This window comes from Cyprinus carpio, chromosome A7, assembly GCF_018340385.1.
Source record: "Cyprinus carpio isolate SPL01 chromosome A7, ASM1834038v1, whole genome shotgun sequence".
Classification (NCBI taxonomy): domain Eukaryota; kingdom Metazoa; phylum Chordata; class Actinopteri; order Cypriniformes; family Cyprinidae; genus Cyprinus; species Cyprinus carpio.
In genome coordinates, this window is record NC_056578.1 from 37035988 (window position 1) to 37060192 (window position 24205).

At 37.8% G+C, this 24205-nt stretch overlaps 1 protein-coding gene across 1 annotated transcript in view; it reads right to left on the reverse strand.

Moving 5' to 3' along the window:
- Positions 1-537: 537 nt before the first annotated feature.
- The window catches only part of LOC109100932 (matrix metalloproteinase-15-like), a 38085-nt gene continuing 14417 nt past the window's right edge, over positions 538-24205 (reverse strand). Inside the window, 8 exon segments of the mRNA XM_042761033.1 lie at positions 538-1959; positions 3438-3556; positions 4445-4595; positions 7439-7574; positions 9920-10080; positions 10083-10145; positions 11791-11952; positions 23810-24117. Of these exon segments, the coding sequence (XP_042616967.1) occupies positions 1490-1959; positions 3438-3556; positions 4445-4595; positions 7439-7574; positions 9920-10080; positions 10083-10145; positions 11791-11952; positions 23810-24117 (1570 nt within the window). The 3' untranslated portion in view covers positions 538-1489.

Below are 24205 nucleotides of genomic sequence, written 5' to 3' on the forward strand. Positions count from 1 at the left end.
AGCTTTGGGTTGGGGTAGAAAGAGGTTAGCAATGGCTTTCACCCCCTGCTGTTTTTAAAATTAGACTATTACCTAACATTCCCTACAACAGTGGGCCCCTACTAAGGCTTTTATTTATAATTGGGCCTGAGAAGCTTTCTCAAGTGTATTTTACTGAGTTTTAAATTGGTATACACTAGTGGTATTCATTTTATAGCTCTTTTGTTCAATCAAATGAAAATATGAAAATGCTATTATATAAATATACACTCAGCAAATGCTATTATATAAATATACACTCAGCAAATGCCTTCAGCACCAGCAAAGTAAGATCTTACTCAATGCCTTAGATTTTTTTCAAACCCGTTAAATGAAAGCAGCCTAAGTGTTGTGTTCCTCAGACAATAAAATGTATAATTGCCACAGTGTCACGGGACTTTTGGGAGATAAAAACACAACTTGCAAGAAAGAAATCAGTAGGGCTCTACAAATGTAGACAGAACCACATAAAACATGTTTGGCTGGCACGACCAAGGCACAGCTGATAAAACAGGCGGGCAATAAAATCGGACTTTTTTGCTATGATCGCACTAGGTAAGCAAATTTTAGAGAAAAGTCCCTATTTTATGACATCAAAACAAATAGCAGGTAAAATTCAGTGAAATGCAACTGGACATAGTTAATGATTGAATAACCAGGTCCAGTTGTTTGTGAATTAACTGCAAAAAGGAGGTTCGAAAAGTCGGAGACATGTAGTTGAAAAGGTTAATGTAATGGTTATTTTTTTTTATGCAATAAATGCTTTCTTAAATTAAAATATTATTAGCATAATAGTTTGAGCTGAAAAATTAACATGAATTTCTTCACGCAAGCTGCATGATCAAATATATATTAAATGATTTTAAAACTTCCTATTTATTTTTAGGTTTCAATTAGATTTTGAATCCCAGACTTTCAATGTGTTCTCAGACGTTTGTACCTCACTGTATATCAACATATTATCAACAAGTTATGATTCAAGTGGCCACAGTCCTTACAGTTTTAATGATGATACATAATGACTTGCCTGGTCAGTTGGAAAACCACAGCTGAGAGTCCTGAGAAAAGGAGAACAGATGCAGAAATATTCCTAAGATATTTTCCTTTCTCCACTTTCCTATTCCTCTCTTTTTGCTCTGCAAGACTTCCCGTTATCATTAAGCTGTGATTGCAGATGACTAATTGTGACATACTAAATATAGAAATTAAGAAAAACCCACAAACAACTGATTCAATAGAAAATAAAATTATGAAAAGAAAAACCAAACACCAAAATCAATGTGCAAACTTTCTGATATAAATAGACTAGTCAACATGTTAGGAGAGCACCATGGGAAAGGAAAAAAAAGGGTGAACATGAATGTGTGTGTCAGTATCCGTAAGCATGTTTATGGTGGTGTTTTGTGTGTGCAAAGTTTTTGGACGTGTGAAATGAAAGGGCAGAACAGGGATCGAGGGTCATTCTGAAAGGTTAAACCCAGTCCTGCATTGACCGTCTACAGTGAACTAAATACTTGGGTGCTCCTTTCCTCTGTAATGTGTTAATGATTGCGTAGATCAATCCCAAGATGCACAGCACCAGGACCAGGGGTACCGTCACCATGATGATGTTCATGGTACGCTCGGTCTCGTCTACCTTCAGAACCACATCCACCTCATTTGTTTTCTCTTCCTTCTCCTCTTTAGAGTCAACATCATTGGTTTTATCTTTCTCTTTGTCCTTTTCCTTGTCTTTGTCTTTGTCTCGGCCAGCATCCGGGTTGAAGGGTGGCCTATCAGGCCACTTGCGTCCCGGATCCACATCGGTGTCTCTGTCAGGATTGAGGTCCACGTTACAGCCCATGAAGTCTCTAAGAATGGACTTTGGGTAGCCCGGCTCGCTCTTCATTCTGTGGTTGTCAAATTTCCAGTACTTTGTACCTTTGTAGAAGTATGTATAAGCTGTATGAGAGACAAACAAGATTGGAAAGGGGGGGAAAAAATGTGTTAAAGTGGATCACTGACATTACATAATAACTAAAGATTATCTACCAGATAGCTTATCTGGTCAATATTTGCTGACTGAAATAACAGCAAACTATAAAAAATAATAATAATAATCTGGCCAAAAATATATTTTAATTATAGGCTAAATATATGTTGTAAACAGTGAAGCTGAATAAAATCCACTTTTGAAATTGAAAATATAGTTGGTTTCAACCTTAATATACCAAAATATATTTCAAAATGTATTTCAGGGGCCAAAAAAATAAAAATAAATTATATATACATTGAAATGCTGCACTTTTTTGGAACATTGTGAAGTATGTTCCTTGCTGATTTTTATTTAAATGTGTTATATGTTTACACGTTATATAGACAACAAATTAATTTGTTCTTCAATTGTGACAATAATGTATTTTCTTGGATTGAAATATATGGAGGAAAAATATATTTGTAAATGTATATATATATATATATATACACATTTACAAATATATTTTCCTCCATATAATGAATGTGTATACACATTTATTTTTAAAAATTAAAAAAATAAATAAAAAAATTAAATAGACAAGAAATAACCAAAAAATATCTTGATTTCCATTAATATATTTTGAAACATATATATTTTTTTAAATATATTGGCGTATAGGTTGAGGTTAAGTGAACATGAAGCTCAACTGTAAATGTTTATAATTATAATGGACATCTATGGGATGAACGTTAAAATACACACTTGGACTATTTACATTAGTCATCTCATGCTTCTCGATCAAACAGACTGCCATCTCAGGTTAAATTTACAGCTGACCATGTAAATATGTACAGTATAAACAAATATAAACCCAAACTACTATTTTTGTGGTATATGCAACAGATTTAACTTTCATGCAATGGCAGACAGCTGAGGTAGTCCTGAGATGGTCTGAATAATCTGATAGCTTGCGGTCTCAAATTTTGTCATGAAACTCCATACCTTTTGCGCATTACCTACAAGAATACCAGAATGGGACCAATTACATAAACAAATCCAGCCACTCGAATTACATTGGTAACAAATAATTTAATCTAAAACAAAGACAATTTAGACAGGAATTTACAGCTCAAACAACATTAAATAACACATTTTTGCTTTAACAAAACTACAAGCTGAACATTTCTGCTTTTAAAATTCGATGGCCATTTACATCTATTCATTTAGCAGACGCTTTTATCCAAAGCGACTTACAGCTGAGGAACATAAGCAATTCATAATAGTAAAAGTGTTTCCCAATAATATCACATTATTTCCACAAATCATACATTTCATACATTACATTCTCTCACTTCCTTTGTTTCACCGCCTGATTGATTTGATTGTTCTGCATCCATCCTGTACATTAAGGTGACAGGCACTGGATGACCCCTCAACCTCACACAGCATTTCACTCACTCACCTCCATCATCGCTGAGGAAGGCCCCCTTGGGGGATGACGGCACAGAAGTGTCCCACACACTAATTGGCTTAGGGTAGTCCTGATCAGCAGCTCTGGAGTGCTCATTAAAGCGCCAGTACCTGTAGTTTATCAAACACACCTCAATGAGAATCATTTTGCCTTTTCTTGCAGTTATTTCAGCAACAACACAGTGATCCCATTTACACATGCTATTAACATTCATCACAGATGATCTGATCACAAGGGCACAGTGCAGAAACCGCTAACCATATTCAATGTTGTCACTTATCATAAATGCTGATGCAAAACAAACACTTAAAAATCCTACTTATGTAGCACTTTATCATTGTGCCAAATCAAAGGATTCAAACTTTGTCAGATATGTATGGCTTTAAAAATAAACAATTAAATAAAAAAATAAAAAAACATATGAAAAAGTTTGACATTGTCTGTTTATAAAATTTTCATCAACTTTTTAAATTTAATTACATGTGTTGCAACCAAGTATAAAGTAATGACATTTTCTGAAAACCTTGAATACATCTGAGCACACACATATTAACTATTTTCTAAAAATTTTTTATAAAAATATTATTAAATTATAAAATAATAAAAGTATAAATTATTATTACAATTTTTTAATGATTTTTTTTTTTTTGGGGGGGGGGGATAACACCATGTCTTTTTACAATATAAATAAATACTACTGTCACAAATGTGTAATTATCAGATTTTTTAAAGAGAGTTGTTGACATTAACACTGGGTGTGCAAGGCTTCTCTCTATGAAATAATTTCCTGTTTTTCTAAATGAATTTAATTTTGCAGAAAGGTAACAAGACATGCTAATAGCATGAGTAAACTTCAGTCTGTCTCGTCTGATCACTTGTGATCAGGTAACCCGAGACTGATGTTAATACCAGGTGTAAACCACTCAAGGGAATGATTAGACAATAAACATTAGAGGTAGTATTATTTGTGGAACAAAAAAATAAGACTATCCTCTCACCAGTCTCCTTTGAAGAAGTAAGTGAAGCCAGAAGGTTCCCACCAGATGGCTGTCTCTATCTTGTCATATGGGATGTCTCTGCCATAGTCCATCAGTTCTTGAGGGTAGCCGGGCTCCAGGTTGGCTTCTCTGAACAACCAATACTGACTTCCTACAAGTGGAAGGACATGAGAGAGAGAGGCGGAAGTAGTGATAATCTGACACTTTTTCATAACGTATATATTATTTCAGCCATTCTATGTTTAGCTGAGTCCCAATTCAGAGGCTGCATTCCAAGACTGCATGCGTCACAGCGGCGCAGCATAAGGCTGTCCCAGTTCAAATACTCCTTCAAATGCGGTCTTTGTTTCCCGGGTCATGAAGGAAACAAAGAATGGATCCTTTTCAGCCCAGACTGTCTCAAGATTCATTGATGACGACAGGATTTTTTTGGGGGGGGTGGGTCAGGGGTGCTGGATCATACTTTTAAATGCAAGTTTCAGCTCTCTCAAATATTTAATGTAACAAATGTTTTAAGACAAAAAAAAAAAAAATCTTGTCTTACCAAGATGTGATTTTATAGATTATTTTATTATGTACATAAATGGGGAAATGGGGGAAATATTATGTACATATTTTATTATATACATAAATGGGGAAGTCGTGGCCTAGTGGTTAGAGAGTTTGACTCCTAACCCTAAAGTTGTGGGTTCGAGTCTCGGGCTGGCGATACCACAATTTATGTGCCCTTAAGCAAGGCACTGAGCCCCCAACTGCTCCCTGGGTACTGCAGTATAAATGGCTGCCCACTGCTCCGGGTGTGTGTTCACGGTGTGTGTGTGCACTTTGGATGGGTTAAATGCAGAGCACGAATTCTGAGTATGGGTCAGCATACTTGGCTGTATGTCACGTCACTTTAATTTCAATTTCAAATGGACCAAGGTGAACACACTGGCCACTTTATTAGGTACACTTTGCTAAGTACTGGGTTGGACCTCTTTTGCCTTCAGAACTGCCTTAATTCTTTGTGGCATACATTCAACAAGGTGCTCCAAACATTCCTCAGAGATTTTGGTTCATATTGACATGATGGCATCATGCAGTTGCTGCAGATTTGTCGGCTGCACATCCATGATGCGAATCTCCCGTTCCACCAAACCCTAAAGATGCTCTACTGGATGGAGATCTGGTGACTGTGGAGGCCATTTGATTATAGACAACTCATTGTCATGTTCAAGAAACCAGTTTGAGATGATTTGAGCTTTGTGCATTATCCATTTAACAATGCTTGGTTCAACTTCTCCGACTTAAAGGTGTGGCCTTCGAAGTCTACATCCTTTGAAGGATATGACCCCTGAATTGAGACACAGCTTTTGTCTCATTTGAGGGCATACAGGTTTATATATCGGCCATCCGTTGAAAACAACATATTGGCTAACCACTAGTTCAAAAGTTCAAAAATGGACATCAAGAGAGAGAAGAGAGGTTGAAAACAATGGCAAGGAAACAGAAAAGACAAGAAAGTGGAGGCAGCAACACTCAACTGGTAACAGGATTTCATGGTGCATGTAGAGGGACTTTCCGACCTTTGGCACAGTAATATAAACTACAAAACTCACCCACAGATTTGTGTTTACTCTCTACTATAACACAAATAACTGCATTATAACACAGCAAAAGATGCACCAACAATGTGGGTTTGGTTTGAATCCCACATTTTAGCGGTTTACAGAAACACTGGGATAACGCTTGTATTTTCTTATTTGACAGTATGGCAGACACTGAGGCACCATCATCATGGACCCGTTTGATTCAGTGGGACCATATCCAAGTCCAACCGTTGCTGTCAGCATCTGGTAGAACCGCTAGCTGACGCAATGGCCTCACCTCACTAAGAACAGATGTTGCTCCCCAAAATTTCTGGTCTCCCGGGTTCCTCCAAAGGCAGAAATCCAAATTTTAAAGGGCCTTGCCACTGACATCACTTGCTCTACGCGGTTTCCTTATGGGAGCCAGCTTTCCTCAAGTCTTACAAATTTACATTCATCTTCACAGAAATCCTCACCAGAAAGTTATTAGATGTCTGTTTCAGGGGTGTTGATATGTAGAACTAATGTAGGAAACATCACTGTGGTTTGAGCAGGCTTTTTCTTTTTTTTTTAAGGTAAAGTTATCTACCTGGATGTTAGTATGGATGTTGTTGAAACTGAAAATATTACCTTTAAAGTTTCTGGAAGCTCCAGTAACAATGGATTAGGCAAAAAGCAAAGTATGTTTATGCATGTATAGGTGTAATGGAGTTACATTATTGTGCTTTTAAAAAATCATTAAACAAAAAAAATAATTGTTTTACATTTTTGAATGAAAAAATATATATTTTTACAAATCTGGCAAGTACAAAAATAAAATACTAAATACTAGAATAACTTAATTTTGATAATAGGACAGTTTTTATTGAGAAACTTTTAATGAAAAAAAAAAATAATGACAAATTTAAATGCTAAAAAAACTATTTTCAGTAGCTGAAAATAAGAAGTAAAATATATATACTATATATAATATATACATATATATATATATAATATATTATATCATATATATATAGTATATATATATATATATCTATATAGAGAAACTTTTAATGAAAAAAAAAAATAATGACAAATTTAAATGCTAAAAAACAATTTTCAGTAGCTGTATATATATATATATATACATACTGAGTTTTGCATCCTTTGCTAAATTTATGGCCAAAAAGTCATGTCTACCTGTAAAATCCATCAGACTAAACACATAAGTGGTTGATGGAAACTAAGGGCACTTCCTGTACTAAATAGGACAAACGTCAAAAATGGTTGTGGTTGTTATAATGTAAAAAAAACACTACAATGTGATGTAATTCTACCAGCCTGGGTAATAATTTCTCTCACAAATATAACATTTTTATGGTCTATATTAACTTTTAAGAGCACAGAGCTATATCAGTTTTCAAGTGCATTTGGAAAGAGAAAATACCTTTGAAAAACACAAATCTCCCAATCATGTTTTCATATGCAGCATCAATGTCTCCCGGCAGACCCCTCCAGAAGTGTATAGGCATTGGGTAGTTATCCAGCACTCTGTTCCTTCTCACTCTCCAGAACCAGCGGCCCTGAGGAGGCAATAAGAGATGAATCAGAGACCACATGATATAATGGTTGTGTATTTCTGTCCTAATGGTGGTCAGGTTTATTAGTGGCCCAGAACCCTCAGTTGCCAAGCACACTGCTTAGAATAGGAGGGTTTCTGGTTCTCCTCCAGACCAAGAGGTCTTCTCACACTTCTAGGCCTACAGCCTGCCTTGTGCATTCTCCAAACCATTTTCCCTTAAAGGGATTGTTCACGTATGAACTATATAAAAAAAAACATTGTATAGTTTATATAAACAATAAAATGAAGTTTCTGTCATCATTTACCTACTTTCCAGTTGTTCCAAACCTTTATTAGTTTCTTTCTTTTATTTAGCACAAAAAAAGAGAAGATATTTTAAAGAATGTTGGCAATCAAACAGCTGATGGTAGCCACTGACTTCCATAGTATGGAAAAAAATACTATGGAAGTCAATGGATACCAGCAACTTCAAAATATCTTCTTTTATGTTCAACAGAAGAAAGAAATGCATACATGTGAATGAGCAAATGATGACTTTCATTTTTGGGTGAACTTTCCCTTTAAATGTGTAACAGAAAGAGAATCAGGCAACAACAAGGGACCAAAAAGATAGAAACTTTCAGATTTTAGACTACTTAGATTATCAGTGTAAATGTGTCTCCTTTTTTGCTCGGCAAAAATTGTACACCTTAATACAGATTGTTAACAACAATCTGACATATCATTCAAGAGGTGCAGGAAGAGTTATGCACTGAAGATTAATATTTAGGACACCAGACCCTTAATATAAGCTGCCCTAGTAGTAATGCTTGCAAATGCAAACAAATCATGTACACACTCTATACAGGTAAAGACAAACACATCAGGTACATTCACTCAATGTATCATTTACACCAGGACTTTCAGTACGCTCCAAACCAAGCCCAGATTAAAACCAGAGCCGACTCTGCGGCCAACACATTATTAGCTTTCTCTCTACACACTCCTCAACCGTACACCTCATCACAAACACACACACACACATACACCTTGTTCTCGCATGGGGGAACACAATCCTGTATGAGGAAATTTGTAGGGCTGTGTTACATGGGGAATGGCCTTATTTCAGAAACCTGCCTTTTTAAGCATGGGAAATGCAGATTACTGTTGGGTGGTCCTTCACTCAAGGGCATCTGATTGTTGTCCAATGGATAAACTTAACTACTGTGGTCAGTTAAACAGTAACACCTGTAACAAAAACGCATGAATATTTGCCAACAAACTGTGATCGTCCAGTAAGTTCTGCCTCTGGCTCATCACATCTACAAATAAGATGGCTAAAAATAATTTGAACTGAATAAGAATGTTTTTTTAATGTTGTTTATTATAATATTGTTGTATTATGAGTGTAAAAATATATATATATAAAATATATATATATATAAATTTTGTGCAAATTATATATATAATAAAAATAAAATAATTATTATTATATGAAAAACTATTTTAGAATAAAAAATAAAAAAAACACATGTAAAATTCACAATTTATTCATTAGTCAAAATAAGCCACTCCCAAGTGTCCATGCTATGTTGGTCCCTAAATATCTATCTGCAGTAAAGTTAACTATGGCTGTTCAATGACATCATGAGGATTTTTTTTCAAAATAACCTAGTGTAGTATGTTTTGTCAAGCATTTCCAAGTACAAATATCTTTTCATTATTTAAGATACTGTATACATTCCTTCTAATTTCTCCAACAGCAAGACTAAAGCATTTTTCATGTAATGGAAAGAAAGTGAAAGATCACATGATGCGGTCAGTGTTTTTCCAGATAAGAAGAGAGAGGAATTAAAGATACTCTGCCATAGACAGTACTTCTTCCATGCAGGAACAAATCACATGACATGACCACAAAACCACAACTCCAGCAAAACGGGGCAAAGCAGATGAAGTCTGATGCATCTGCTGATCAACTCCAGACTTTAAATATAGACGACTCCTTTCCTCTTTATGGAGCTCTGCCCCATAACAAAGACCAGCACTGGGTTTTTTTTATGGCCCATTGCCTAACAAAGCTGATTGAGAGCAGCCCGACCTCAGCAGGACTCCACCTGCATGTCAGGGCTTTGACCTGGAAACACTGAATGTTATGTTTCGCACTTGACCTGATCTGATTCAGAAAGCTGAGTGAATCTCACGAAAGCCTGTCAAAAACATGCCTGGGACATATATAATCCAATGGGGGAGGTTTTTTTTGTTGTTGTGGTTTAGTTTTTAGTGGTTTTATCACTATAAAGATACCATAACACACACACACACACACACACACACACACACACACACACACACACACAAAAAGCTTACCTTAAAAACAAACATTTCTCCCCTAAGCATGGTGACTGTGTCAAAATTGCCCTCGCAGATGTTGGGGCCATAGTGATCTGGGCGATCGGTAGTGCGAGGCCTGTCCGGCCGGCGAGGGGGCGCTCCGGGAGGGTTCTTAGGAGGATGGGGTGCCCTGGGGTATGGAGGGGTGGTCGCCGGGGGGTCACAGTGGGGAGAGCCTGAGTGGGAGAACTGCTAGGGGGTCCTACAAGAAACCAACAAATACAAATTACTTACAGAATTTGTACAAAGAAAAAAAAAAAAGGATAGCATTGTGGCAACCTCTTAGTTCAGTCTATGATAAATATAATATGGAGAACTAAATTTTATGTGAATTTTACAAAACAAGTCCAGGTCATATTTCATCTCATAAAATAAGAAAATATATTTTAAGTAAAATAAATAAAGCCTAATTTATATAATAATTTATATAATATTTATATAATAATTTATATATAATTATATAATAATAATTTGTTACATTATTTCCTATTACAATTGTCTTATATATATTAATTAATTGTATTATTTGTTATTTTCTTTTTTTAACTTTTTTGTAGTATTTGTTGTTATTTGTTTTTGTGTATTTATGTAGATTTAAATAAAATAAAAATATTATAGTATTACAGTCATTAGATTATGCAATGCGTAATGATAATATAGAGAGACACCACTTGAGAATTAAAGAAAAAAAAAGGAACCATTACGATAATGAGAATTTGGGGAAAAATTTTGCTTATTTGCCATGAAAACAAATGTCACAAAACTTTAAATCCTATTGGCCCAAAAACTAGGCTTCATTTTCTGCATGCAAAATAGAAAATATTTTCTTCTATTTTTAATGTATGAGCAACAAGTGATGCAGGCCTTCGCAAACTCCAAAAATAACTGAAATGATTAATGAATTTGCCATGACATAACCAGAATAACTTTCTTCTAAAGTGGGAGTGATTGCATGCATGTTGTTCTCACAGCTGTTTTTTCTTCATGATGAAATAATAAAAACATTTATTTATGTAGTCAAAGAAGAAAGTATTTTTTAGAAGAATGGCCTGGTCAAATGCAAAGTAAAACAACTTAATGCAAAAAAACAAATATTAGAAACTTTACACCATATGCCTGAATACCACTTAAACTACTTATTGTAAACAAGCAAACAAACAAACAAACAAAAACTTTTACAACACCATGTTTATAATAACTCTGTTCCAGACTGAACCAGGAAACTAACAGCTAACAAAACTTAATCGAAAGCTGTAAAATCTATAAAGTGCCTACAAACATTTTCTGCACTTCTTCCTCATAGGAGAACAACAGATAACAGGATCTGGAAATGAAATACATCAGACCTGAACAAATGTTGCACATTGTCTCAATGCACTAACAGCTATACAATAACTTCAACTTAACACTTGTTCTGTTTTAAACTGCACACTTAATGAGTATGGAAGCTTATTTCCACCATGGAACAAAATAAATAAACACAAATGATTTTGCAATTCTGAAAAAAGCTTGAAAATTTACTTTGTTCCCCCCTCTCATTTTTTTTTTTAAGATCTCACAATTCTGTTTATATCTTCCAGATTTTCAAGAAAAAAAATTGTGGGATAAAAAGTTGCAATTAATTATGCAATTAATTATATATATAATTATATATATATACTATATATATATATATATATTAATATATATATAATATAAACCTATTATATATATATTTTTTCTTCCGTTTTTTTTTTTTAATTATTATTATTTTTTTCTGTGATGGAAATCTGCCTCCATAGATCAGAAGTAATATGCTGCAAAATCCATGCTTCCATGCCATGTTTGACACACAGGTGTCAGGTTACCGTAAATCTGCTGGACCCCACGGAGATCATCCTCAGGCAGCTCAAAGTTTTCTGTGTCCATCCACTGATAGAAAGGAGCCATAATAGCCAAAGGATTATTGGAGTGTTCCAGTCCAAGGGCATGGCCCAGCTCATGTACGGCTACCAGGAACAGATCATTACCTACGGGGAGACACATATTAAATATCACATGCTGTGGAATAAGAGAGATCTGATGGTCAGCAATGAGGATAAGAACTGATTTACTGAGGTCACTAGTAAAGAATGTCTGATACAACAGTTTATTAATCTTCATTCGCTCTGGGAGATCACAGATGCATTTTATGGGCACTCTGACTTAAGGACACATGATATACTGCGAATCAACTAGAACATTACATTTGCTGCAGTTAAGTGTGCACATTTAAAAACACCGCTACTAGTCTTGCAGAAGATATAGAAGGGCAGCTATATTTAATTGACTGTAAATAAGACATGAGTGAAGAGAAAAGTGTGGAGCATTTAAGGGGAAGTTGGGAAAGGGTTCCCTCTGTTAGTTCTTGCTCAGTGCTGAGAAGATGTGCACTTTAAAGGGTCATGAAATAAAAATGGACTCTCCTTATCTTAATACATCTTCCTGACCTAAACAGTTCATTGGTGCACGCTATTCCAAAGAAAATGTCTGTCTTTGTGATCTCTCCAAATGAGATTGAAATTACTTTCCTTCTTGGTTGACGTCACTAAAACTGCTTACGTTTTAACCTGTGAGTGCTGGCAGGTATTTCAGGAAAGGAAATAGTCCCAAAATTGATTGCATAATCTAGTATGGATCATGTATGGTAGTATGGAACACTTACAAAAATCCAGTCAAGTTCTGCACTATCATTTTTCTCACTGAAGTTTCACTAAATACATCACTGTACAGAAGTAAAATGTGTTTGCAAATGATGCTTCTCTTTGAGTTTAAAGTAATTTTGACGCTTGGGTTGTTTGGTACACAACAGAGTTTGATCCCCACAGATCCATCTCTCCCCATTATGTCCACCGAAGGCAACAATGGGAAATGTGTTATTACACTATAAAAGGCAAATAGTTTATCAATATTGGTTAACAAACTAGGCTGGATTGCTTTCATGCCAACAATGAACCATGACTACATGAACTGTACCCCAGACCTCCACTTTCTAGTGCACACAAGTTTCTCAAAACCACTTTTAAACAAATCAAACTGAAGTCTGACATCAAACTGACTGTAGCCCAGACCAAACGTGTGAAAACAGCCTCAATTTGAACTTGGTTTGTAATATTACCCTTGTGAAAAATAAGTACACTGTAGCACAGTTTTAAACAGGGTTATTATAGTTAACTAAAACTGAAACTACAACCAACCAACCAAAAAAATAAAAAATTGTTACTGAAAGTTAAATAAACGATACCTATATATATACATATACAGTACAGGTCAAAAGTTTGGAAACATTACTATTTTTAATGTTTTTGAAAGAAGTCTCTTCTGCTCATCAAGCCTGCATTTATTTGATCAAAAATACAGAAAAAAAAAGTAATATTGTGATATATTATTACAATTTAAAATAATTGTTTTTAAAATTATTATACTTTAAATTATCATTTATTTCTGTGATGCAAAGCTGAATTTTTAGGATCATTATGACATGATCCTTTAGAAATCATTCTAATATGATGATTCATTATCAAAGTTGGAAACAGTTCTGCTGCTTAATATTTTTTCAGAACATGTGATACTTTTTTTAGGATACTTTGATGAATAAAAAGTATAAAAAAAAAAAAAAAGATGAAGCTATGTTTTTAAAATATAAATATTTTGTAATAACAATATACACTACTGGTCAGTAATTTGGGGTCAGTGATTTTTTTTTCTTTCTTTTTTTTAAATAAAATCAATACTTTTATTCAGCAAGGATGTGTTAAATTGATTAAAAGTGATAGTAAAGAAAATATATTATTAGAATATATATTATTAGATTTTAGAATTTTTATTTTGAAAAAATGCAGTTCTTTTTAACCTTTTATTCATCAAATATATTAGACAGCAGAACTGTTTCCAACACTCATAATAAATCAGAATATTAGAATGATTTCTAAATGATCATGTGATAGACTGGATGTTACATGTGACACTGAAGGCTGGAGTAATGATGCTGAAAATTCAGTTTTGCATCACAGGAATAAATTATTTTTTTAAAGTATATTCAAATAGAAAACTATTATTTTAAGTTGTAATAATATTTCACAATATTACTGTTTTTTCTGTATTTTTGATCAAATAAATGCAGGCTTGATGGGCAGAAGAGACTTCTTTCAAAAACATTAAAAATAGTAATGTCTCCAAACTTTTGACCTGTATTGTATATATTTGGATAAAGGCATTTTACTTCATTTTTTTTCACCTCTGATTCACGCAATGTCCGAGCTGTTAGAACTCTTGTGAAGTAACAGCTAACAGCTCGGACACTGTGTGAATCAGAGGTGAAAAAATAAATACTGTTCAGTTTCTTGCACAGACCGATCGTTTTGTGTCTTTACACATCAATGTATCGTCACGAGCTGCAGGGTTTAATTTGGATTTTTCTGTGCATGTTTTTTTTTTCCTCTCATAGATTCTGTGACCATTGACAAGCATTGTAGACTGAGAGACTGCAACGGGTGAAGTTAAATAATCATAATTTGTGTTCTACTGAAGAAGCAAAGTCACCTACATCTTGGATGCCCTGGGGGTAAGCAGATAAACATCAAATTTTCATTTTTGGGTGAACTATCCCTTCAAGCACGTAGAATAACATAATTGGCCTTTGAACGATTAATTGCCACTTTGAATGATTACGTAATTGAGGCATCCATAATTGTAATCGCGATTAGAAATTCGATTAATTGTGCAGCCCTACCTGACAGTATTTTTTTTTAACAGCAAAGATTGTTTGCGCTGGTGCAAGTTGCTAATAAATCTGGCCCTTACTGTAAGCAGCCTTTCATTTAATTAATATTACATTATCTGCAGTACATTTAAAGAAAAATACTGCAAGTGCACATTCAATACATATTCATATGAAAGTAGGTTTTGGATCAGTGACAGTGCAGAACATTTGCAATTATCTGCACACTACAGAGATTTATTGAAACGCTCACAGTGACAGTGCACTCAGTCTGTGAAAAATTTTAATCATGTTCTGTCTCAGTTTTCCAGCTGTCACAATGATCTGTGACTCTGCAGGTGTAAATGGCTCAATGCAATTCTTAAATCCTGATTTCAGGGGGGAAAAATTATTGACTGCTTCCTTTTAATACTGACGATATCCATTATTATCTAGTGTGGACAATCCAAACCATCTATGCAGGACGTCTGAAGCCATCAGACAGAAATGTTGCTTGTTCAGAGTTTTTTTTCAGAGAGGCAACATCATTAGGGCTAATAACTGTGCAGAAAAGAGAAGTACTAAACTTGCTGTCCTAATGCATTCCGACAGTTCAATCAATGACGGCTTTCACAGACAAACGCACTCATCATTCAAAGCTGCTCTAGTGTGAAAGCCACGACTGTTAAAAGATGCAACTTCAGGGCAATAGGAGACATCTCTCCTCACAGCTGTGTCATTGTGACCGAGACTTCAACTGTTGCTAACAATGATGATCCTGTAGCCAGACATTAGAAACCTATGGAAATAGGTTCTGGAAAATCCTAGAGATTTCTTTTGAAGTTGCATTATGCACGTCCTCTATGAATGCTGCAGTCAGTGTGTCGGTAATTAATCAAATGTGTCACAATGTAATGATTCATTAAAGCATTTGAAAAACTAGACATCCCCTGATTAACTTTTGATGCTTTTATAGACTGAGAGGCCTTTCCAAGATACTTTAAAAATCAGGAGCCGTATTACTGCATCTTCCCGCCTTAAGGCCGTGACACACCAAGCTGACTTTGGGGAATTGTCCAGGGGGATATACCCCAGCGACTTAAGACTGGTTTTGTGCTTCAGAGTCACATATGACTTACAAACGGAGATGTTAGGCAGAATTATGTAATTCAGTTACTTTTTCACATGTCTGTCTGTCATCTCATTTTGTGTGCCAAATATTTTTATTTTCTATTTATTATTTGTAATTTATTGTATAATAATTGTAATTACATAAAATGATTTGCAAAAGCTGAAGTGATTACCTTTATTTATTTGTTAGAATATATATATAGCTCAATATTTTAAATAATCGCAAAAGGTGAATAATCAAAGTCTCCTGATTAATCAGTGAAATAATCAATGTTTTGTTGATTAATCATTGTAATAATCATTAGATTAATTGATTATCAAAATAATCATTTGTTGCAGCCCTCTTCAAAACCATCAGTACTAGTTGGACAGCTTTGAATGTTGAAACGGCATTCTGTTTATTATAAGCATGCAGCTTTACATTTACATTTAGTCATTTAGCAGACGCTTTTATCCAAAGCAACTTACAAATGAGGACAATGGAAGCAATCAAAATCAACAAAAGAGCAATGATATACAAGTGCTATAACAAGTCTCAGTTAGCTTAAATGCAGTACACGTAACAAGGGCTTTTAAATAATATAATAAATAAAAAGAAAACAAATAAAATAGAAAAAGAATAGATCAAGCTAATGTTAGAGGTCTTTTTTTGTTGCCTTTGTTAATTGTATAATAAACGAAAAGAAAACAGATAGAATACAAAAAGATAAGAAAGCTAAGTAGATTTTTTTTTTTTTTTTTGAAAGATTAGAATTAGAATAGTGAGTGCTAAAGTTAGAGGGTCAAATAGAGAAGGAAGAGATGTGTTTTAAGCCGATTCTTGAAGATAGCTAAGAACTCAGCTGCTCGGATTGAGTTGGGCAGGTCATTCCACCAGGAGGGAACATTTCATTTAAAAGTCCGTTAAAGTGACTTTGTGCTTCTTTGGGATGGCACAATGAAGGTTCACTTGCAGAACGCAAGATTCTAGAGGGCACATAAGTCTGAAGTAATGAATTTAGGTAAAGAGGTGCAGAGCCAGTGGTGGTTTTGTATGCAAACATTAATGCCTTGAATTTTATGCGAGCAGCTATTTGTAGCCAGTGTAAATTGATAAATAGAGGTGTAACGTGTATTCTTTTTGGCTCATTAAAAATTAATCTTGCTGCTGCGTTCTGGATTAATTGTAAAGGTTTGATTGAACTGGCTGGAAGACCTGCCAAGAGAGCGTTGCAATAGTCCAGCCTGGACAGAACAAGAGCTTGAACAAGGAGTTGTGCAGCATGTTCCGAAAGAAAGGGCCTGATCTTCTTGATGTTGAATAAAGGAAAACTGCAGGACCGGACAGTTTTAGCAATGTGGGCTGAGAAAGTTAGCTGATCATCAATCACAACTCCAAGGTTTCTGGCTGTTTTTGAAGGAGTTATGGTTGATGTGCCTAACTGGATGGTGAATTTGTGATGAAACGATGGGTTTGCTGGAACCACAAGCAGTTCTGTCTTGGCAAGGTTGAGTTGAAAGTAATGGTCTTCATTCAGCAAGAAATGTCTGTTAGACAAGCTGAGATGTGACTAGCTACCGTCGGATCATCAGGATGGAATGAGAGGTAGAGTTGAATGTCATCAACATGGCAGTGGTATGAAACGCCATGTTTCTGAATGACAGATCCTAATGATGCCATGTAGACAGAGAAGAGAAGTGGTGCAAGAACTGAGCCCTGAGGCACCCCAGTAGTTAGATGTTGTGACTTGGACACCTCACCTCTCCAAGATACTTTGAAGGACCTATCTGATAGGTAAGACTCAAACCACTAGAAGTTCCTGAGATGCCCTTTGCCAGTTGACAGAAGGATCTGGTGGTTAACAGTGTCAAAAGCAGCAGACAGATCAAGCAAGATAAGTACTGAAGATTTGGATTTCACTCTTGCCAGTCTTAGGGCTTCAACAACTGAGAGCAAGGCAGTCTCAGTTGAATGTCCACTTCTGAAGCCAGACTGATTGCTGTCAAGGAGGTTGTTCTGTGTGAGAAAGGCAGAGACTTGGTTGAACACAGCTGGTTCAAGTGTTTTTTGCAATGAAAGGAAGAAGGGAAACTGGTCTGTAGTTCTCTAAAAGAGTTGGGTTGAGGGTGGGTTTCTTAAGTAGTGGAGTTATACGAGCTTGTCTAAATGTTGAGGGAAAAACACCAGTGTGGAGGGATATGTTAATGATGTGAGTGAGTGCAGGTACAACTGCAGGAGAAATGGCCTGAAGGGGATGAGATGTAATAGGATCAAACGGACAAGTAGTAGGATGATTAGAAAGGATGAGTTTGGAGACTTCTGCCTCAAAAAAAGTGAAGAGAAGGATGTGAATTAGTGTATGTTTGTTGGTGAGATGTGCTTGACGGATTGTGGTGTGGAAAATTGTGCACCGATGTTTTTAATTTTATTAATGAAAAACGTGGCAAAGTCGTCAGCTATTAGAGTTGATGCAGAAGGGGGAGGAGGAGGACAAAGGAGCGAGGAAAATGTTTTAAAAAGCATGCGAGAGTTAGACGAATTGTTAATTTTGTTATGGTAGTATGTCCTTTTAGCAGTGGAGACATTAGCAGAGAAGGAAGAGAGGAGTGACTGATACACATTAAGATCAGTAGTATTTTTGGATTAGCTTTAAGTGGATTCTGATTGGCTGTCACTGTTAGAACTTGAGTTAAGATGAAAGTCCCTTTAAGACAAGTCATTTCACTCTGCGGCCATCTTTAAAAATGCCTCTTGGGCATGCAAGTGCAGCTCCTGTCTCTTTGAATGAGAAAACATCAAATTCTCCAAAACTGTTCACCAAGAGTATGATTCATATTTCATATTTGAAATCACCGATGAAATCTTACAACAACTGTCTCATAAATGTTGTTTATTTTGCTCAAATAGCGTCTCCGAATGCTAACTGTTTGTATAGAGACCAGGACTTCTAACTGCAGCTGCAGTGACGTGAGGACTTTACAGATTGGGTCTTTTACTCAGAAGGCTTTGTTCAATAGAGCGGCCATATTGAGTGTTGCATTTTTCCCCCATACAAAACTATTCGAGTGACATGTCTTGGGTATTCTAAGGTCTTCGGTTAAGATCTAAGAAGGTAATGTTCTAAATCAGATCCTATACTGAAATCAACATGGTTACTAAACAGACATGCTAAGTTAGGATATTTCTGTAATATGGCCCCAGGTTTTAAACTTCTGACCTTTTGTACAGTACATAGCTTCAAATCTCTATATCTATATCTATATCTATATCTATATCACAAAGTTTCCTTTCCATGTTTTTCAGAATCCTAAATCATCAGGTCTGTGTTTTAAGACTTTGGACCCCACTGTACATTATTGTTTATCACATACTTCAAAGTACTCTACTGCAAAAGAGTCTCTAGGAATGTCTGACCTTCTAAATACATCAACATGCTGCTCACTGGCTCACATAGTCACTCATCTGTCTCAAATGATGTCACCCGCCTCCACAGGACCATGAAAACCTCACAATAGCAAATACAAAACAGCTATTAAGTATTTAGAGTGAACACAAAAATGTAGGCTTGCAAATGTGACCTTTTCTTTTTGTTTGCTGTTGATTTTGCAGAATAACTTGGGTCGACACAGGTTTGATCATTAGACTCTACAGTAAGTAAATATGGTTGTTTTATGATGGGTTTATGAAACAGTGAGATAGAGATGCTGCAAGTCATTTAAAAAAAATTACAGTACAACTCTTAACATTGAAAAGAAGAAGAAATGTTTGAATGCTAAATCTGCTTAACAGAATGATTTCTGAAAGATCATGTGACACTGAAGACTGGAGTAATACCTGCTGAAAATTCAGTTCCCTTTCAAGGGAACTTCGAACTGCGTCCTCTAGGGGTCGCTCTCCTCTTCTTCCCCCATAGCGACCCCTAGAGAACTGCGTCCTCTAGGGGTCGCTATGGGGGAACACCTCGTCGTGACCCGTGTCTGAAGCATACAAATGAAAAAACACCAACAACGAGTTGGCCGGCGACAGCCTCTGACGTCACTACCGGTGCGACTATAAAACAGGCATCGGGAAAACACGTCATTCTCTTCTTCGTCTTCAATGACTGTTTTGTTTGAAGCGTGCATCTGAAAGAACCGGTAAGAGCGCTCTTTCTCTGTCTATCATGGCGACTACTAGCAAGCGTTTAGACAATGTATGCATCCGTGTCGGCGTTATTTGACACCTGATGACACACACGATCTTTACGTGATTTGTTTGGGTAAAGAGCATGCACGCGATGTCTTTGAGGAGGCAATCTGCGTGCATTGCGAGCATTTTTTCAAGAAAAAAGCTCCGCTCTCGTTTGTCTCTCTTTCCGAAAAAAAAAAAAAAAAAAAAAAAAAGCCATCTTCTTCCCGCGGTTCAGGACCCGCCGTTGCTGAGGCACGGAGGAGAATGAGCTCGTGAGAATTTCAGGTGGATCTGTCTGAATGGTTAAAAAAAAAAAAAAAAAAAAGGGACTTTCCCTTTCGCGCTCAAAATGGCGGCGGACGAGAGAGAGCCTCGGGAGGATGATGTTATATCTTTAACACTTTCTGATACTGAGGTTAGTGCTCTGCTGGGTTTTTACCCAGGAAAAGCAGGAGATATTTGAGGATGGTGAAGAAGCTGAGGCTGAGCCTTCTCAATTCTCCTGCCCTGCGTATGTAGAGCTGTTGGAGTTTATGGATCGCGCCTCAATGAGCGTTATCTTTCTTTCCATAGCCCTCCAGCTCAGGTGAGCCTTCCCTTTCTGCCTGATCTCCATACAGAGATCGAAAGGAAATGAAAGAGGCCGTTTTTTCTTCTCGCATCCATCGATTTCAGCATAAGAGTTTTGCCGACATCGAGGCGATGCGCGAAAACGGCTATGAGAGGATGCCCCCTGCAGAAAGAGCTTTCATTCTGCGGGGGAGACATCCTCTCTTAATCTCCCTCCTTGCCATCTAAGCCCCTTCAAGCAATGCATCTTGCTTAAATGGCAAGGCATACGCAGCAGCAGGTCAGGCTGTGGCTTTATTACAAAATAAATGCTTCAAGCATATCAGACTGATCTGCTGAGAGACCTGGATAGAGGCGAAGGCCTTTTTCCTGATCAGGTAGCCGAGCTGCGCCGCACCACAGGCCTCTCTCCGGGCTACCAAGCAGGCCGCCTCTGCCAAGCGCAGGACTATGGCGGCCATGGTGGTGGCGGAGAGACATCTGTGGATGAACCTGGCAGACATCGGGAGGAAAGAAAAGGCTTTCTTCTCGATGCTCAGGTTTCGCCTTCTGAACTTTTCGGTATTTCCGTTGAGACGGTGATCGAGAAGTTCGGGGAGACGAAGGCGCACTCCGCTGCTTTCAGATCCTTCGTTCCACGAAGGTCCAGGTCTGAGCCCGAACAACATAGGAGTCCTGGCCTGTCTCGATCTGAGGATCAAAGACGGGCACAGAAGGCTAGTGTCGCGACTCACGCTCCTCCCCCACCTGCGGGCAGTGTTAAGAGGAATTGTGGGTCACAAGGGGGTAAGCAGAACCTAAGGGATGTGATCCAGACGAGGCAGCGTTCTCGTCTGAGTCAGAGTGATACTGAGGTATGTACTCGTTCCCTTTAGGGATTTTTAACTTCTGCTTTTATCCTCCCCTTCCTAATTCCCCTGTAACCACCAGCTCTCCACCTGATCGAGGTTAGGTGGAAACCTCTAACGCATAACAGTCTCCTATGCTGGACCTATAATGTTTTTGACTGGTTCTATGTTCATAGCAACCACCTTACTGATGGTCCGGACTAAAAGGAGGCGCCCCTTGAGCGGGGCTCCAGTGCAGGAGGGTGGGATATAAAAATAACCCTTTCTGTATATACTTATGTGTAAATTGCTGGTGGTTATGTGTCTACTAATAAACTCTGTGAGTTTCCTTTGCAGTGCTCAGTTACAGTGTTTACTAAACACTCGTCAGCACCAGCCATCCGGCTTCATGTTCCGGTATTAGGCGGCTGAGATCACAGGTTTCTGCGGGAGCCTCCTTGATCATCAGGCCTGGCACAGCACTGCAGGGAATTTCATGGATGTCCGGCCAGGTCACCCTGAGGGGTCTCCTGGCCGCTTAGGTGCTGTCGCATCCAGCGGGAAGTGAAGGTGGCAGTTACAGAAGTCTTCTTGTATATGCTGCCTCAGGTGATGCTCCTCTCGCTAGAGGTTTATAAAATTTGAGCTTGCCTCTCCCGTGCGGTTCAGCGCCTCTGCGATGCTTAGGAACCTTTAGGTACACACGCTAAGCTCTGTGTACTTTCTGAAAGCCACATGGTGGTCAGTGTGCACGTGAACACTTTGCGCACTTTCTAAAAATCCACGTATTGGTAAGTGTGCACGCAAGACTCTGCGCACTTTCTGAAATCCTGTATGGTAAGGGTTACGCGCTCCGCCTCGTTCCCTTTCTTGAGATGATTAGAGCTTGGTTCCTTTGGCTCCATTCAGCCAGTGTGTATTTGTTTATACACCTCAAGCATCGCTTCCCTCAACATGAGGGGCTATTCGGGCGATTCTCGTGGTAGTTTAGCAGCGCTCCCCTTTTCGAAGAAGGGTCGCCTATGAGCGTGCTTCTCTGTATTCAGGAGTTCTCCTCTCATATGAGACTGAGTTCACTGTTTTTCCCAGAGCGCTCCAGCATTATTTCCACAGATCGAGTTGATGACTCTCAAACATACTTTTTTGAGATGCACCATTCCATCTATGAGCTGCTCTATCAGAGTGCCACGAGAGCCCTTCCTTAGAACAGTATTTGAAAATCCATGATATGGTAAGTGTGCACGTGAAGTCTTTGCACACTTTCTGAAATCCACACTGTGGTAAGTTCGCACGCTAGTACTCTGCGTTCTTTATAAAATCCTATATGGTGAGGGCTTCGCGCGGTTGCTTCGTGCCCTTTCTTGAGCTGGTAAAAGCCCCGTTCATCTTGGGCGCCACTCCACCCATGTATCCTCGGATACCTATCTAAACAGGGTGTTGCTAGTGGAGATCTGTTGAGACAGCTCCTTCAGCAAGCTTTTGCGGAAGCAAGCTGTAGCCCCTGTGTGACAGGCTAGACTTAGTATAAAATGCTAGGTTCCTAGCTGTATCCCTTTAAAGGAATCTTTCCTGATTCCAAGCCTTTAGCTCTACCACCGGGCCGAGGCCCTAACAATTAAGTTGGGTATGTAGCTTAGGCCTTTGGCCGTAAGGGGTATTGTCACAGACAGCCGTCTAAACGTCCCGGGGGCAACTCCCATTGAAATGGTAGAGTTGGTACTTAGTGTTCGCCATGATTCTGGCCTGCACTCCCCTCAGCATGGCGGCGTGGGTATACTGTTCCCCATAGCGACCCCTAGAGGACGCAGTTCGAAGTTCCCTTGAAAGGGAACGTCTCAGGTTACGAATGTAACCATGGTTCCCTGAGTAGGGAACGAGACACTGCGTCCTCTAGCTCCCTGCCATGCTTCGGACGCAAGCTTCAGACGAAGAAGTGAATGACGTGTTTTCCCGATGCCTGTTTTATAGTCGCACCGGTAGTGACGTCAGAGGCTGTCGCCGGCCAACTCGTTGGTGTTTTTTTCATTTGTATGCTTCAGACACGGGTCACGACGAGGTGTTCCCCCATAGCGACCCCTAGAGGACGCAGTTCTCTAGGGGTCGCTATGGGGGAAGAAGAGGAGAGCGACCCCTAGAGGACGCAGTGTCTCGTTCCCTACTCAGGGAACCATGGTTACATTCGTAACCTGAGACAAAATTAAATCACTTGAATAAATTACATTTAAAAAGTAAAAAAAAAAAGAAGAAAAAAAAGAAAGATATTTTAAATTGTATTAATATTTCACAATAATGCTGTTTTATTGCATTTTTGATCAAATAAATGCAGCCTTGGTAAGCGTAAGATACTTTTTTCAAAGATATTAAAAAAGCTTACCAACCCCAATTTTTGAGTGGCAGTGTATGAATGTAGTTTTACGTATATGTATATTAGATATTATGTAATAAAAAATGCTCAGGTCCTTTTAACTCACCATGTATGTTTTCTGAACCAATGGTCCAAGGTTCTTCTGAGTCAAAGTGAGTATCTCCACCCATCCCTGGACCAGGGAAGTAAGCATGTGCCAGGAAACCTCCCTCTCCGTCAAACGGGGAACTGTCACCATGAAAACCAGATGCAAAGAAGATCATAATATCAGGTTCCTTCCGACGGCCGTATTTCACCTCATGAAAAGGGATCTCATCAAATGTCAGCGGCGTCACTTTCTCCCACACTTTGAAGGCCCGTCGGATGGCCTCATATGAGTTGTACTCCCCAACCTTTGGTGTGTAGTTCTGAATACTGTAGCCATGGCAGATACAAGAACACAGTGTTACAATTACAATCAAAATCACTGGAAATGGTGATAATATGGACTGAAGAGTCAGAT